At 38.0% G+C, this 16,338-nt stretch overlaps 2 protein-coding genes across 2 annotated transcripts; both read right to left on the minus strand.

The window, feature by feature from the left end:
• Nucleotides 1-816: 816 nt before the first annotated feature.
• On the minus strand, nt 817-2,353 carry LOC148571017 (uncharacterized). The gene is made up of 3 exons (XM_088507186.1): nt 2,054-2,353; nt 1,262-1,942; nt 817-1,128 (listed from the first exon to the last, which is right to left on the minus strand). The coding sequence occupies exons 1-3, from the start codon at nt 2,351-2,353 to the stop codon at nt 817-819; spliced, it is 1,293 nt and encodes a 430-aa protein (XP_088363312.1).
• A 1,388-nt stretch (nt 2,354-3,741) lies between these two features.
• LOC148571018 (uncharacterized) lies at nt 3,742-5,447 on the minus strand. Its single transcript, XM_088507187.1, has 2 exons — nt 4,914-5,447; nt 3,742-4,689 (listed from the first exon to the last, which is right to left on the minus strand). The coding sequence occupies exons 1-2, from the start codon at nt 5,445-5,447 to the stop codon at nt 3,742-3,744; spliced, it is 1,482 nt and encodes a 493-aa protein (XP_088363313.1).
• Between the last annotated feature and the right edge of the window lie 10,891 nt (nt 5,448-16,338).

Genomic DNA, 16,338 nt, shown 5'->3' on the forward strand with positions numbered 1-16,338 from the left:
GAGCATGAAACCTAGAAATTTGCCTGCTTCTACCACAAAGGTGCATTTTGCAGGATTGAGTCGCATGTCGTGCTTCCTTATAGTGTCGAACACTTGAGTCAGGTCGGACAGTAATGTGTCTTCGCTTTGTGTCTTTATCAATATGTCGTCCACATAGACTTCCATGATTTTTTTGATGTGGTCTGAGAAGACTTTGTTCATCAGCCTTTGATAAGTAGCACCCGCGTTCTTGAGACCGAAGGGCATCACGATGTAGCAGTAATTTGCTTTCGACGTTAAAAACGAGGTCTTTTCTTGATAGCCGTTCGATGTCGGTAGGCCATTTAGTCATGTGTGGATATCCATTTTTAGGCCTCGAGGGTGATCGGTCTTCGATGTTGGCCGTGCATTCTTTTGCCGTTATGAAAGTATGGGGAGAAGCGGGGCAGGTGTATTAAGGAAATTTTATTTAAGTTGGGCCTTGTTAAAACCCTCCGTCGTGGGGGAAAGAGTACCCGAAAATAACACTTATGAAAAATAATAAGTAAAATCAAAGTAAAAGAGAAAAAGCAAAAGAATAAGTAGAATAATAAGTAACATAGGAACTTGGAGGTAGGGAATGAGCCTACGCGTAATATCATTGTAAGTTGGTGGCGTTCCAAGTCCTCGGGATCTCGGCGCCGTTGAGTCTTTCGAGCTTGTATGCTCCCTTTCCTACTGCTGCTTTGATTATGTGTGGGCCTTCCCAGTTGGGGGTGAGCTTCCCTTATCCGGGGGTGGGGGCGCCGATATCGTTTCGTCGTAGGACGAGGTCATCGGGTGCGAACTCCCGTCAGATTACCTTAAGCCGATTCTTTGCTTTAAGGCTAGTTCTCGCATGTGGGCTATGCTTCTCACTTCCTCTGTGAGGTCCCGTTCTGCCTCTTCGTCGTTACTTTCGATTGTTCTCCGGGGGCTTGGGTCTCCAATCTCTACTGGGACAACGGCTTCTATGCCGTATGTCAGGGGGAACGGGGTTTCCCCTATGGAGATTTGGGGTGTGGTTCGGTATGACCAGAGGACTGATCCGAGTTCGTCGGCCCATAGTCCTTTGGCCCCGTTGAGTCGTTTCTTGAGTCCTTTAACTATTATCTTGTTTGCGGATTCCACCTATCCGTTTGTCTGGGGGTGTTCTACTGAGCTGAAACTATGGGATATGCGAAGCCGTTCCAGGAATTCTCGAAATTTTTTGTCTGTGAATTGGGTTTCGTTGTCTGAAATTATGATCTTGGGGATCCCGAACAGGGTTATTATGTGTCTCCAAAAAAACTTTCGGCATTGGGTTACCGTGATGGAGGCCAAGGGCTTGGCCTCGATCCATTTGGTGTAGTAGTCTATGGCGATGATGAGATACCGGAGCTGTCCATTTGGTGTAGTAGTCGAATGGCCGTTCCGCCGTTATGACGTTGAGCTGGTGTGGGGCGGCCTGGTGGAAGTCGGCGTGTATCTGGCATTTGCTGCAGTTTTTTACCTGCTGCATGGAGACCTTGATAACCGAGGGCCAGACGTATCTAGCCCGGACGACCTTCTGGGCTAGGGTTTTGCCCTCGATGTGATGGCCGCAGTTGCCTTCATGGATTTTGCGGAGTATGTACTCCATGTCTTCGGGCTCGACGCACTTGAGTAGGGATTGCGAGAATCTTCGTTTATACAGTTGTCCTAAAATGACGGTGTAGTTGGCAGCTTCCCGTTTCACCCGATTTGCTTCTTTGGGGTCTTCAGGTAGTACTCCGTCGAGGAGGTATTGTAGGATAGGGGAGGTCCATGATTCCGGGTCGTAGATCGGTAGAACGGTGTCGGTCGTGGTTGATACGGACGGCGTTCGGACGACTTCCTGAATTAACGACCGGTTGCCTTGTCCTGGCTTGGTGCTGGCCAGTTTTGAGAGTAGGTCTGCTCTTGCATTTCGTTCCCTGGGAACGTGCTGTATGGTTACTCAATCGAATTCTTCTTTTAGCTTATTTACCTTGGTGAGGTATTGTTGGAGTAGGGGGTCTCGTGTTTGGTAGTCTCTGTTGACTTGGGAGCTGACTACCTGTGAGTCACTACATATCTCTAAGACTTTTGCCCCGATCTCTTTGGCTAGAGTTAAGCCAGCCAAGAGAGCCTCGTATTCTGCTTGGTTGTTGGAGACAGGGAACTCGTACGGAACGGATTGTTCGATTATGACCCCGTTTTGGCTTTCGAGTATCACTCCAGCTCCGCTGGAGGTGATGTTGGATGAGCCGTCTACGTATAGCTTCCAGGTTTTCGTGGTGGGGTTTCCTGGTGTCATCTCGGCGATGAAATCTGCCAGGGCCTGTGCTTTGATCGCGGTCCTGGGTTCGAATGTCATCTGGAATTGGGATAATTCGATGGACCATGCTAGCATTCATCCCGCTAGGTCAGGCTTCTGCAGTACTTGTCTGACTGCTTGGTATGTTCAGACTGTAATGGGGTGTGCCTAGAAGTATTGGCGAAGGCGTCGAGAAGCTGTGAGGAGCGCGAAGGAGAGCTTCTCGAGGCGGGAATAGCGTGATTCCATGACTTGGAAGACTTTGCTTATGAAGTAGATAGGTCGCTGGGCCTTGTTTTCGTCTTCTCGGACCAGTGTCGTGGCTAGTGCACCTTCCGTTATGGACATGTATGGATAGAGGACCTTCCCTGTTTAGGGTTTGGCGAGAACGGGAGTTCCGCCAATACTGCTTTGAAGTGTTGGAATGCCTTTTCGCATTCCGTATCCCATTTGAAGGGGGTTCCTTTTTTCATAAGTTTGAAGAAGGGGATCGCCTTTTGTGCCGATGCGCCAAGAAAGCAAGATAGGGCGGTTAGCCGGCCGGTCAGTTTCTGGATGTCTTTGAGGTTTTTTGGACTTGCCATTTCGAGTATGGCTTTACACTTTTCGGGGTTTGCCTCTACCCCGCGTTGTGTGATCATGAACCCCAAGAATTTCCTTGCTTCCATCCCGAATGACATTTTGTCGGGTTGAGGCGCATTTGGTGCCTCCTCAGAGTATCCATTACGAGCTTGAGGTCGCTAATGAGCTATTCGCCAGATTCGGTTTTTGCGAGCATGTCGTCTATGTAAACTTCTAGCTTGTTACTAGATAGGCCTTGGAAAATTTTGTTGACGAGCCTTTGGTAAGTGGCTCTGGCGTTTTTAAAGTCGAAGGGCATGACTGTGTAGTAGTATGTGCCGTTGGGAGTGATGAAGGCCGTTTTCTCTTTGTCAGGTCGGTGCATGGGTATCTGGTTGTACCCGGAATACGCGTCCATGAAGCTGAGATATTGGTGGCCGGATGCGGCGTCTACCAGCCCGTCAATATTTGGTAGGGGGAAGGCGTCTTTTGGACAGACTTTATTTAGGTTTGTGTAGTCGACGCACATCTGCCATTTCCCGTTTGCTTTTTTGACTAGCACGATGTTAGCCAACCAGGTCGTATAAGGTAGTTCCCTGATAAAGCCCGCTTCGAGGAGGGCTTTAACCTGTTTGTTGACCTCGACTGCTCGGTCAGGGGATATTTTCCGTCTCCTCTGTGCCACAGGTTTAGCCTTGGGATCTACGGCTAGTCGGTGAGACATTAGGTCGAGGTCTATTCCTGGCATACCGACGGGTGTGAATGCGAACAAGTCTCTGCCTCTACCTTAGGAGGTGTGAGAGATCTTCTTTAAGATTGTACGGGAGGTTCCTGTTGATGAAAGTGTACTCTTCTTTGGCTTGCCCTATTTGCAGTTTTTCCATGTCTCATTCTGATTCTGGCCTGGGTTGTCTGTCCTGTCGGGCATCCAGGTCGGCTAGGAATATGTCGGCCGCATCGCGTGATCTTTTTCGCAAGGCTAGGCTGGCGTTGTCACATTCTACTGCAATTTTCCGATCTCCGTGGATGGTTCCGATGGAGCCGTCTTCTGCTATAAACTTCATGAGAATGTATTTGGTGAAGATGACGGCGGAGAGGTCGTTGATTGTTTTTCTTCCGAGGATGACGTTGTAGGCGGTGGAGTCTTTGAGGACCACGAACTTGGATAGGATTGTCTTCCTTTGGTTTCCCGTCCCTATGGTGAGGGGAAGGACGATGGAACCGTCTGGTTTGAGGAAGTTGTCTCTGAATCCAGTGACTCTGTTGCGGTGTGTTTGTAGATTGTTGTTGCGGAGTCTGAGTTTGTCAAAGGCTCCTCTGAAAAGGATGTTAGAGTCTGCTCCTGTATCCACCAGTATTCTTCTGACCAGCCCGGTTCCGATCTTCGCCGAAATGAAGAAGGGGGCGTCTTCCGCCGAGGTGCCATGTTGGCAGTCCTCGAGGGAGAATGTTATCGCCTTACCGGTGGTGGCAGTTGGGGTTTGGTTTCTGACTGCCAGGACCTTGAGATCCTTCTTGAGTGATGATTTTGATTTACCCGGGGTGTCTTTGCCTGTGATGACGTTTACGATTATGGTCAGGTCTGTCTCTGGGCTTTCCCTGGGGGGCTTGTCTCTGCGTCCTCGGGTGCGTCCTTCTCTCTCTGGTGATCTGTCTCTTTCTACACATTTTGGTTCCCTAATAATTTTGGCGAACTCGAGGAGTTTTCTGTCTCTTATTGGTTGTTCGAGAGCGTCTTTTAAGTCGAAACAGTCTTGTGTCCTATGTCCGTAACCTCGGTGATAGTCGCAGTGTAAGGTTTTGTTGCCGCCAGTTCTTTCCTTGAGTTGTTGGGCCTTTGGGAGGATACCTCGGTCTGCTATTTGGTGGTATATCTCGGTGATCGGGGCCGTCAGGGTGTGTAGTTGGAGAATTTTCTGACTCTGGGAGGTCGGTTTATGTTTGCTGGTTTGGGATGTTCCTTCTGGTTTTCTCTTGGTGGGGGGTTATGTCGAGGTGTAGTGTTGTCATGCTGTGTGTTGCCGTGCTGTCGTTTATTGGCGGCTACAACTTGGCTTACCTCTTCATCATTTATGTACTCCTTTGCGACGCCTTGGATCTCGTGCATGGTCAAAACCAGTTTAGTGGTGAGGTGTTTCCGGAAGTCTTCGTTCATGATTCCGTTGGTTAGGCAGAGGCTTGTGACTGAGTCCGTGAGTCTGTCAACCATCAAGCACTGGTCGTTGAATCGGTCAAGGTATTTTCTCGTGGATTCGTCCTGTCTCTGGGTAACTCCCAACAAACTGATGGGATGCTTAGCTTTGGTGATTCTGGTGGTGAATTGGGCCATGAATTTCCGCAAGATATCGTGGAAGCCAGTTATGGATCCATTAGGAAAGGCGTTAAACCATTTAATCGCGAGTCCGGCTAGGGTTACTGGGAAGGCCCTGCATCGAACCGCGTCGGGGGCTCCTTCCAGGTTCATTTTGGCCTCGAAGGCCGTTAGGTGTTCTTGGGGGTCCTTAGTTCCGTCGTACTTCATGTCCGTGAGTTTGTCAAAACCCTTGGGGAGTTTTGCTTTCAGGATTCTTTTAGTAAAGGGAGTAGCTCCCATGATTATGTGGTCGTTTCTTGTGCGTTTGGCTTCTCGGTGTCGTCGGTCGTCGTCGTCGTCGGTGTCGTGTCGAGGACTCGGGTCACGAGAGACGCTACGGTTATGCCTCTTGCCGTGTTGCCGTTCGGACGACCAGGCGTGTCTTCTGTCATTCGCGCCGTGCTGGTGTCTTTGGTCGTGAGAGGTGCTGCAATCGTTTCTGCTGTTGTGTCGCCGTTCGAGCGACCTGCTGTGTGTGGCTTCGTGGCGGGATCTTAATCGGGAGGTCGCATGGCTTCCATCCTCGATGTGGTGTTTTTCCTTAGCTGGGATTCGTCCCTCGAGTTCTTGCACTCGGAGACAGAGGTTTTAGATTATCTAAGCTGCTTTTTCTCCCAGGTTTTTGACGATCGGTATTTCGGGATTGTTTTCCCTGTTTCGCGCTGGGGTCTGGCGAATAATGCTTGCTATCCTTCCATGGGTTGTAGTCTCTTGGTGTTCAGAGGTTGGGTTCCTCGTTCGGGAGTTACCAATGATGGCTTGGGGATCGCTCCACGAAGGTGTCCGCCATTCCGCGATGATGTTGCAAGTTTCCCACAAACGGCGCTAATGTACTGGATGCCTCCGGTACAGGTTGAGAGATGGATCAGGAACTTGCGGGTCGAGGCGGATGCCAGATTATTTGACTGGAGCAATGGGGGGTGGTACCTGCAAAGACACTCTGACGCTCAAGTCAGAATGGATCTGAGAGGTATAAGGTGTGTAGAGTGAATGACATACCTGAGGGGGCCAGGGACTCCCCTTTATATAGGTGATGGTGATTATCTTATCTTATCTTATTCGGCCAAGATAAGGGAAGTATTTGAATTTGATTAACGGTTAGAAGCTCTAATGGGTCGGTTCTGGACTTTCCAGAAGGGCGGAGCGGGTCGGACCCGGGTAACCGGGTTTGGAGACCGCTACTAGAAAAATCACTTTTAGCAGTCATTTATGTTATTTTTAGTGGCAATAAAAATACCCGCTAATACATTTACTGACAATTAGACATTAGCCGTCTTATGCTTTGCCGCTAAAAGGTTTTAGCGGCAATTATAACATTTGCCGGTAAAGACATTTTTAATAGCCGCAAAAGGTATATAATTTTTAGCGGCCATTTTTTTGGCAATTTATATGGCCACCCAAAGTAATTCTAAGATTGCAATGTTCTTCACTTTTAGTGGCTATTACTATTGCTGCCAAAACCCATTTTACCGGCAATTTATATAGCCGCTAAAAATAATTCTAAAATTGTAATGTTATTCACTTTTAGTTGCCATTACTATTGCCACTAAAATCTTAAGACTTTTTAAATTATACTCACTCTTTTAGAAATAATAACCTGTCTTTTTTTTTTAATTTCAAATTATTTTTACCAACAATTATTATTATTCTACATAATACAAATATACTAAAATTAATTACTACAAAAAAATATTTCATTAAATTTAAAATATTTATACACAAATTTCTCTTGAAAAATAATAAAACATAATATAAATTTAAACAACACAAATACTACAAGTCTATGTTACATCGACGATTAGCACATTACTAATGATCAGCGTTCTCTAATGAGTATTTTATCTAATAATTCATACTTTATGATTAGCGTTTTCTGAAATCTGGCCTACCACAAAGATCTATTATCCAAACAAAAAATCCAAAACAACAAAATTTTGTGCATACCGTTTTCATATGCTTTCTTCGACAGGAGCAATGCTTGTAGAACTTCTGCTATGCAAGAGCCACCACCTGCATATGTACATTAGAAATGTTTAAATTGCTACACGACCTAAAATCTGAAAAAAAAAAAAAACAGTTTTATATTACATACTAATGAAATTGTACTACTTAAAATACCAAGACAGTTATAAACAATGTCCAACATTCAGATTCACATACACATACATTATTATCAATTAAGCAAGGGTAAATATGATATACCTAGTTACCACCTATATTATAAAAATATGTCTAGCAAATTTTAAAAAGAAATGAAAATTATAAAATTGATTTTTTATATCTAAATATTACACTGAGTGACAAAAAAAATTTTCTGTGGTAATGACACTCAAATTCAGCACACCCGAAATATATTGACAAGGATCATTACAAAACAAGTATAAGGTCAATCAAAATATCAAATGAGCTCCCCATAATTTTAGAATTTATATTTGCACACATGGTTTAAAAATTGGCGGAGAATGGACAATCTTAGTTGCAAGATAATGATAATGATAATTTGGCACTTGTTGGAAGCATTAGTCCTTACTCCTTACTAAATGTGTATGAAGTTCAATTGTCAAGAGTAAGGAATCAAGAACGTCATCGTTACATGTAAGAATGTAAATTATTATATATATTTTAGTAGACATGAATTAATATTTCAAACTAAACAATATCCTACGGAAACAACTATATATTCATCAATCCTTTATTTATTATCCAATAATAATAATAATAATAATAATAATAATAATAATCTATCTATTCTATTATATAAAAATTAGATTTCTATATTTACCGATAAAGTTGACGTGACATACTTCTGAGAGTGTTTTTTTATTTATTTCTTTTAACTCATTAAATTTAATTCATTACAATAAATTAATTATATCAACTAATTGATTTAATTAAATATTTAAATATCACACAATTTATTATAATTTATATCAATCAATTATTATCAATTACTTTAATTCATCATTACTTTATAAGACGCATAACAAAATAGATGATTTATTATTTATTTTAATTGAATGTAATAAAATAATAAATACATATTAATTTAGTTAAAAAAATTTACTCTCTCCTGTATAATTTATTATAGATGTTTTTATATAAAATTAATAATTAAAAATTATTAAATATTATTAAATTATCAACCGTATGTTAGTTTTCGATCATCTTACTACATATACATAATTAATAACCATGACATTTAGTAGCAAAACAAAATTATAATGATATTAATAAAAAAAATAGAAAAAAAATATTCAAAGACAAAATATTAATGATATTATATGGATATAAGAGATTAATTTGCATAATTAATATATATATATATATATATATATATATATATATAATGATTTAGTGTTGTAAATATAATATTTTGAAATATCATAATTATCTAAAAATTCATAATTATATTTGACTTTTGTAAATAATAATAGAAACAAAAGACATGGGAATAATGAATCTAATTTAATAGAATAAATTATTATACGAGAATTATGGTAAGAGATTATAATGTGAATAATAAATTTTTTTGATGGGTCTTCTTATTCTCGAACATATAAATACCTAAAGCCTCCTAACAGTGGTTCTTCATATTTTTTCGAAGGTGGTTTTCCGTTTTACTTTTTTTATTTCTTTGTCCTAAACAATTTCACAAACTATAATAATAGCTGCATACAAAGTTGTTTATTTTACTCTTCGATTCTCATCACCATCTTCTCTTCTTCTTTCTTTTCTTCTTTGGTTTCAGTCTTATTATTAACGTTGTTGTTTCGGCAGCACTAATAGAAAAGAGGTCATTTTTTACGATTCTCAATGCTTATCTAACACGTAACGATATTTACAAATTAATGTTGTGTAATAAATCAATTTTTGGTCAAATAATTGTCCTATTGTATTTGTGACCAATAATATATATGTATGTGCTGATGAATATCTTTCTCTTTTTCAATTTTTCCCTCAACAAAATTTTTTCTTTTAATTATTTGTATTTGAATCTCTGTCTCGTGTGCTCTATTGTTACTTGAAAAAATGAGGAGCATTTTATTTATCAGCAAATAATATAACGAAGATGCAAAAAAATGTAACACTATTATTTTAGATTGATTCAACTGAACGATTGGCTTTTAGTCCTTTTATGGTGTTACCTTTTTTCTGCAGTTGCTCATTTCATTCTTTTTCTTTTTCCTTCTTTGCTTTTGACAACATATCACAACGCATATATACTCCTATATATTTTACTTTGCTACACATTATTTCATCGGATTTATTAAATGCTACATATATATATTAACAATGATTCAAGCACAACTATTCACTTAATATACTAAAACTGAATTTTCTCCCATCTAATAGAAATGAGGTATCACTTCCTCATGAATTCATTTTTCCACCAAAATAAATGTACTATTTTCTCTTCTAAGTTTATTTTAAAAAAAAATCTTTATTATAATTATATTATAATTAGCATTTAAATAATAATGCATAATTATAATAATTTAAAAAAATATTTTTATTATAGTTATATAAAATCAATATTTAATAAATTATTAAACTACTTATCAATTGAAAATATTTTTAATAATTTTAATTATATTGATAATAATAATAATAATAATAATAATAATAATAATAATAATAATAATAATAATAATAATATGATAATTATATGATAATAGCATCAGTTATTAATAACCAATTTATATTTCTCTAAATAAATTTATTTTAAAAAAATATTTTTATTATAATTATATTATAATATTACAATTAATATTTAATGAATAATGTATAATTATATTAACTTAGGAAAATATTTTTATTATAATTATATTAAATCAATATTTAATACATTCTTTAATATATTTATATTTATTATTTCTCACATTTGTAAATATTTCTTTCCAATTGTTGTTATTTAATTTACTTATTTTAGATATTAATTATTAATAAGTCTCCACAATTATTTTTTAACTATTAGTGTTATTGGTATATTAGTGTATTTTTAAAAATATTGGAGGTGAGATATCAATATTTCATGAATTTTTTCCTTTAAAATGAAAGTACTACTTTCAATATATTTAATTATGTTTACTCTCTTCTCAATCTATTTTAAGAAAAATATCTTTTTATAATTATATAAAAATTAATATTTAATACACTATTATGCTAATTGTCAATCATTACATATCTTTAATCATTCTAATTATTATATTAATTTACATAATTCTTGTAAGACCCGGAGCTTTTGAAAAAGTCTTATTATGATCAAGTCTCAAAATCATATGGTTATTTATAGCCTTAATTTCAGAAATTATTTTATTAAAGATAATTAAGGCAAGTTTTGATTTATTGGATTTGAGATAAGCTATGATTATTATCCAATTTTATAATTATTGGATTATTTTCTATATTTGAATTATAAAGTTGATAGTTATAAAATAATAAGTATTTTATATGATTTGGGTTGGATAAGTAATATTTTAAATATTAATACTGTTATTTTGGAAAATGAAGAAATTAAGTATATTATTTCTTATTATTTGATTTGGGCATTTTATTGAAAATAATTGTAGAGTTGATGAACAAATAGTATTTTATATATTATTATTATTGGATTAGAATTTATTTCTAATTACTATATTATCCCTATTTTTAAGTAAAATTACTAAAATGCCCTTAACCCTAATTTTTGAAAATGAATCCTAACCCTGAAAAACCCTACCCGGTTACCCGGTTCCCCTGAACCCAACACACACACACACGCCTAACTACAGCAGCAACAGCTGCTACCAGGAGAAGCAAAAGAGAGAAAAGGGCCAGGAGAAAATGGGGAACGCAGAGGGAAGCAGGGGGAGGAAGAGAGGCGCGGGCTAGCGCCGGCGGGCCTCACCATCACCGCCGAGCTGCTCGCCGCTCGCCGCCATCACGGGGAGGGCCATTACCGAGCAAGGGGGAAGAAGCTACGCGGCAGAGGAGAGAAGAAGGGGAGCTCACGGCGTCGCCGCCATCCATGGAGCCGCGGGCTGCGCCCAGTCGCCGTCGGAGTCACCGCGTCATCGTCCCGTTCCTGGAGCCAGCAGTTGCGCCTCTGTCACGCGAGGTTGGTGGAAACGCACCCAGTCCCAGTCGCGCCGCCGCCTCTGCGCCGCCACAGAACAGATCGGAGACGATGGAGGGGACCGCGATGGGGGGAAAGAGTCGCGCCACCCAGCCGCCAGTCTGCACGCCGCCAACGTCGCCGGTGTTGTCGCGATGAGAGAGAGCCCGCCGGACCGTCGCGGAGCTGTCCTTGCCGCCGCGCCCAGCTGCTGTTGGGAGCCTTGCCGTTGCTCATGGGGTCACGCCAGTTAGCTTCTGCCGCCGGAGAATGCCCCTGCTGCCGTCGCCGGAGAATTCTGCCGGTAAGGGTTTTAAGTGAGATTTCTGTTCTTTTGAAATCCCGGGAAGATTGTTGATACTGCGTGGTTATACAGCTGCTATTATCAGAAATTCGGGCCGCCGCCGTCACTCGAGAATTATTGGCGGAGCTGCTGCCGGGCTGCCGCCGAACCGGTTCGGAGACCGTCGCTGTTCAGTTCAGCCGCTCCTTCTTCGGTTCGGTAAGCGTTTCGATTTGAAAGCCCTTTCGTTATTATTCTGTTATCTCATGCTGAGGTTTGTGGCATTAATTGCTATGAGATTGAGTTTCGGTTGTTGTATGTTGCGATTAGAGTTGCTGAGATTGTTGAGAACGCAAGTGGAGCCGAGTTGCTGGCTGCAGTTGGTTTTGGGTTGAGGCGGAGATGACTCTATGAGACTTTTGGGCTATGGAATTGCGTTTTGAGGTAGGGGCGCTTTCCGAAAACTACAATTTATTATTGGAATTATTACATACGGATACTGATGTGAGATATGGTGTAATTAGTGATTGTATCTGCCTTATGTATTATTTGATTGACTCGAACGACTATGGATGTTGGCTTGGCTGAATTGTTGTGTGGCTTGTGAAATGTAATGTTTGAAGTTGATTCTTTAAATATTTGAAATGAGTTTAATCCGTTGAGTATTGGTTTGAATTGAGTCAATTATTTTGATGATGTGAAAGATAGAATGCTCTTGAAATCCAGCCTGGGTTGCTTTAATTGCTCTGATTTTGATAAATGATTTATTGCTGAACCGATTCTTTAAAGCTTTATAAATGAGTTAAATCGGTTGATATTGAGTTGATTTTGAAATGGTTTCCTTGAGGTATGCCATTGAGGCGACTGTTGGATTTAGTTTGATTTGAATTGATTCCTGATTTTGTGTTGTTGAAAAGGAATGAGGAACGGTTTAGTTGGGACCCGAACCGGGTGGCAAAAGTCCAAGTTTTAGGGGAGGTGCTGCCGAAATTTCTATAGAATCCGAGTCCTTATTTGAAATGTTAATTGGGGAATTTTGAGTTTAATGCATTTCCTATCTATTTTGAGGATTGTGAAATTATGGCTTCCTTATTACCTTTACTTAGAGCAATTAAGAAAGCAATGAAGTTATGCTTTGAAAGAATTATTGAAAGGAGAATCATGATTTATCCTTATTTTCCAAGAAGAACAGTATGTCTTTGGGTACAAGTCATTTGAAAGAGAATTTTGCTTTGAGGCTGTTTTAAAAGGTAAAACGGGTTTATGTTTTTCTCTATTAAACACAAAGATTGTCCCTTGGGAGAGTTTTCGTGATTTTAAAAGGAATTGGATTTCGGTTGATGAGCCTCATTATTTTGACGTTTTAAATAAGATTCAAAGTATCTTTTGAACTCTAGTTTAACATAACAAAAATGATTCTCTTATCAGTTTGAAACGCTTCAGATTTAATTATGGAATTGAAGCCGGTTTTGTTTAAGTAAAGGAAATGATTTTGAAAGAAGTAAAGGTTACGTGACTCGGTTTGGCTTAGATCCTATTTTATTACTCAAGTCGGAAAGCCAATGTTTTAATGATTTTAAATGAATTTGGCGAAATAAGTTATGTTATTCTCCCCTAAAGACTTGGGACTCTGCCGAGAAACTTTTGTTATAAAATCCCATTGTTGGATGGGTGATTTTGAATATCTCAAAGAGGCTTTTAACTTGCCATGATTATGGAAGTTTTGGAAAGAGGATGCCGAGAGTGGCATTGTTTTGAAAGGAGAATTTACCTTGAGTAAAAGTGGCTTATGAGCCTGAGATGATTTGAGAAATGAGATCTTTAAAGCCAATGCTGAAAAGAGTTGAAACTTGATTTCAAAGTGAAATGAGTTGAGAAAATGATTTATGGCTTAAATGCCGATTTCATGAATTTGATGATTTTGAATGTGGAAGTGCTGTTTTATTGAGAGCCGGAATGGCTGTGTATGTTTATATATATTGATTGGTTCTGGATTGAACCGTGAGCCGGAATGGCTGTGTATGATATGAATATTGGCTGGTTCTAGAATGAACCGTGAGCCGGATGGCTGAGATGGATGTTGATCCATGGATGAGATTGATTGCATGTTTATGCTGAATCATTGATAAATGTGAATGTTGCACTTCCACTATCTGAGATACGAGTTCCCTGGGTAGTAGCAGTGGCTAGCCACCACGTGCTCCAGGTTGAGACTTGATACTCTGTTGACCCTATGTCGTAAGTGTGGCCGGGCACTGTGAAAGCCCCGGATGAGCTCGCCCCCGTAAATATTCACCAGTGAGGGTGATGGATATGGATCATGATTATGATCAAGTTTATGATGAGTATAACTCGAGTTGGGGATGCGCGACAGAGGGACAGTCCAATGGTTAGCTACCAGGACTTGTCGGGTTGGCTCTATAACCGACAGATGATATCATCAGCCACTAGGGACAGGCATGCATCATATGCATTTATGTGACATTGTTTGGGTGTGCATATTATACTTGGTTTGCCTATGTGATTAATTGCTAATTGTTCTACTTGTAATAACTGTTTGTTTGTGTTTGCATCTTCCTATTTGTGTTTGCTACTGGGACTCTGTTGGACTGTGGTGATTGGTTGATGGTTGGATTGTTTGGGCCTAGGGCCGTGGTTGGAATGAGATGAACCGATGGTTGATTTTGGTTTTGTGTTTCTGGTTTGGAATAAAATATGAAAGGCTATTTTGGTTCAGCATAGATAAACCGTTTTGAAAGGCTTTTGAGTTTTTGAGAATTGAATGGTTCCTCTTTTAGAAAAGATTTCCGACTTTACTCCTATTGTAAACCGTTGTTTTTGAAAAGAGGTATAAGACGGTTATGAATCACTGGTGCGGTTATCTTCATGTATCCTATTACAGTAATTCCCAAAAACCCTCTACTGAGAACCCTTTCGAGGATGATGTTCTCACCCCCTACATTTTTCCCCTTTCAGGATATGGGCGCAGAAGTTACGAAGAGCTTATTTAATTGTTGTTGAAATGCTCTGTATTGCTTTAGATTATTATTCTTTGTACCCTCGCCTTTATCTTGATATAATCTGTAAGAGGGATAGGGATTGTATTGGATTATGCTTATAATATTATCTATGTATATAAGTGTATATATGTATGTACCCTTTATGAGTTTTTGTAAGTTGTATGGTATTTATGGATGTATGATATTGAACGAAAGAATTTTTGGGAGCGGTATTGCGGTTAAAGTTTTAAACAGGCTCATATTTTAGTATTAAATAATGTAAAAGTCGTCGTAATGTCCGAGCTATCAAAGGCGCGCAGCCGGAAGCGTGAGCTTTGGTAGTTAGGGTGTTACAATTCTAATTCTCAATCATTATGCAAGTTGATAGATACGTTAATACAAATTAATACTAATTATTATATTAATTGTATAATACTAATTATCAATCATTAATATTTTTTAATTATTATTTTTAATTGTTATTTTTAATGGTGATAGAATAATAATAATAATAATAATAATAATAATAATAATAATAATAATAATAATAATAATAATAATAATAATAATAATAATAATAATAATAGAAAAGGTCTAAACAATACACACGTAATATTTTAAAAAAATAAAACATATTTTTAAAAGGATTAAGATATCAATAATTAAAAATAAGAAAATAAACATAAATTTATAATTTTAATTGCCATAAATATGATACTAACGTTAATAGTGGTAAATTGATATTTGATATCAATAATTAATTTCTATAATTATTTTATACTACTAAAGGCTATATATATAGTGTTTTTTTTTGCGATTTGTGAGTCTAAATCTAAGAGTCAAAGCATTCTTTTTTTCTAATTTGTTATTTTTATTTGGTTGAGCAATTGTTTCCAAATTCAATTTATAAATAGAGTTTAATTTTGATACACTAATGGTGTAAAAGTGTTTTACGTACACAGTCGTGCAATCACATCCGTTCTTTTGGATGATCATTCACGCGGTCAATGTGAAAAATAGTTATTTTTAGTGATATGTCATTACGTAATTAGATGCACGTGTAAAACTACTTTACACTATTAGTGCATCAACATTAAATTCTTATAAATCTTTGTAGTTCATATTTTAAGTTAATTTTATAAGTACACCATTCCACATATCAAAGACAATTCCTTTTAATAGCTTTGTAGATGCTAATAACTTATATTTAATTTGTTTTGCAGTACGATAAAATTCATTGTTCAATCAAGATTTATTTGATAAAAATATTTGAAAATGAATTGGTAGAAAGAAAGGCTATTTCTTCCCAAATTTTGAGATTGAGGAATCAAGTGGAATATATCTTCCGACTGCACACACGTGCAAAATATCTTTTAAGAATGAGTCATGTCTAGTACATACGGCCGACAATTGTAAAATTCTAGATAATCATTTTAATTCGCTTGCCCATACTGATATACTGAAACAAACAAATGAACGATGCTACTTATTTGGTACGTAGTTAGTTTATATTAACCCACACAAAACTGTTTTCCTTTTAATTTTAAGTTTCGTCGAGAAATTGTATAATAGCATCATTTTATTGATAACAAAAATTTTAACAATATATTTATAAAAATATTTGAAATTATATTATGACTTTTTTTTAAAGGTATATCCTTTTATTAATATACTACTATTAGTTTTATCGTTTAACATAAAATAAATGAGTAAATTCTCTTTATTTTACACACATACAAAGTTATAATTTGTTAT

The sequence above is a fragment of the Arachis ipaensis genome, chromosome B3, assembly GCF_059453495.1.
Source record: "Arachis ipaensis isolate K30076 ecotype BB chromosome B3, ASM5945349v1, whole genome shotgun sequence".
Lineage (NCBI taxonomy): Eukaryota > Viridiplantae > Streptophyta > Magnoliopsida > Fabales > Fabaceae > Arachis > Arachis ipaensis.

Bases quoted from the DNA above. Each gene is read 5' to 3' on its own strand.
- LOC148571018 (XM_088507187.1), bottom strand. From the start codon at position 5,447: ATGGGAGCTACTCCCTTTACTAAAAGAATCCTGAAAGCAAAACTCCCC. The intron at 4,690-4,913 runs GTAAGCCAAGTT...ATCCTCCCAAAG, and splicing joins AGTACATAAATGATGAAGAG to GCCCAACAACTCAAGGAAAG.
- LOC148571017 (XM_088507186.1), bottom strand. From the start codon at position 2,353: ATGACATTCGAACCCAGGACCGCGATCAAAGCACAGGCCCTGGCAGAT. The intron at 1,943-2,053 runs GTAGTCAGCTCC...GTAACCATACAG, and splicing joins AGATATGTAGTGACTCACAG to CACGTTCCCAGGGAACGAAA. The intron at 1,129-1,261 runs GTTCGGGATCCC...ACAAACGGATAG, and splicing joins TGGAGACACATAATAACCCT to GTGGAATCCGCAAACAAGAT.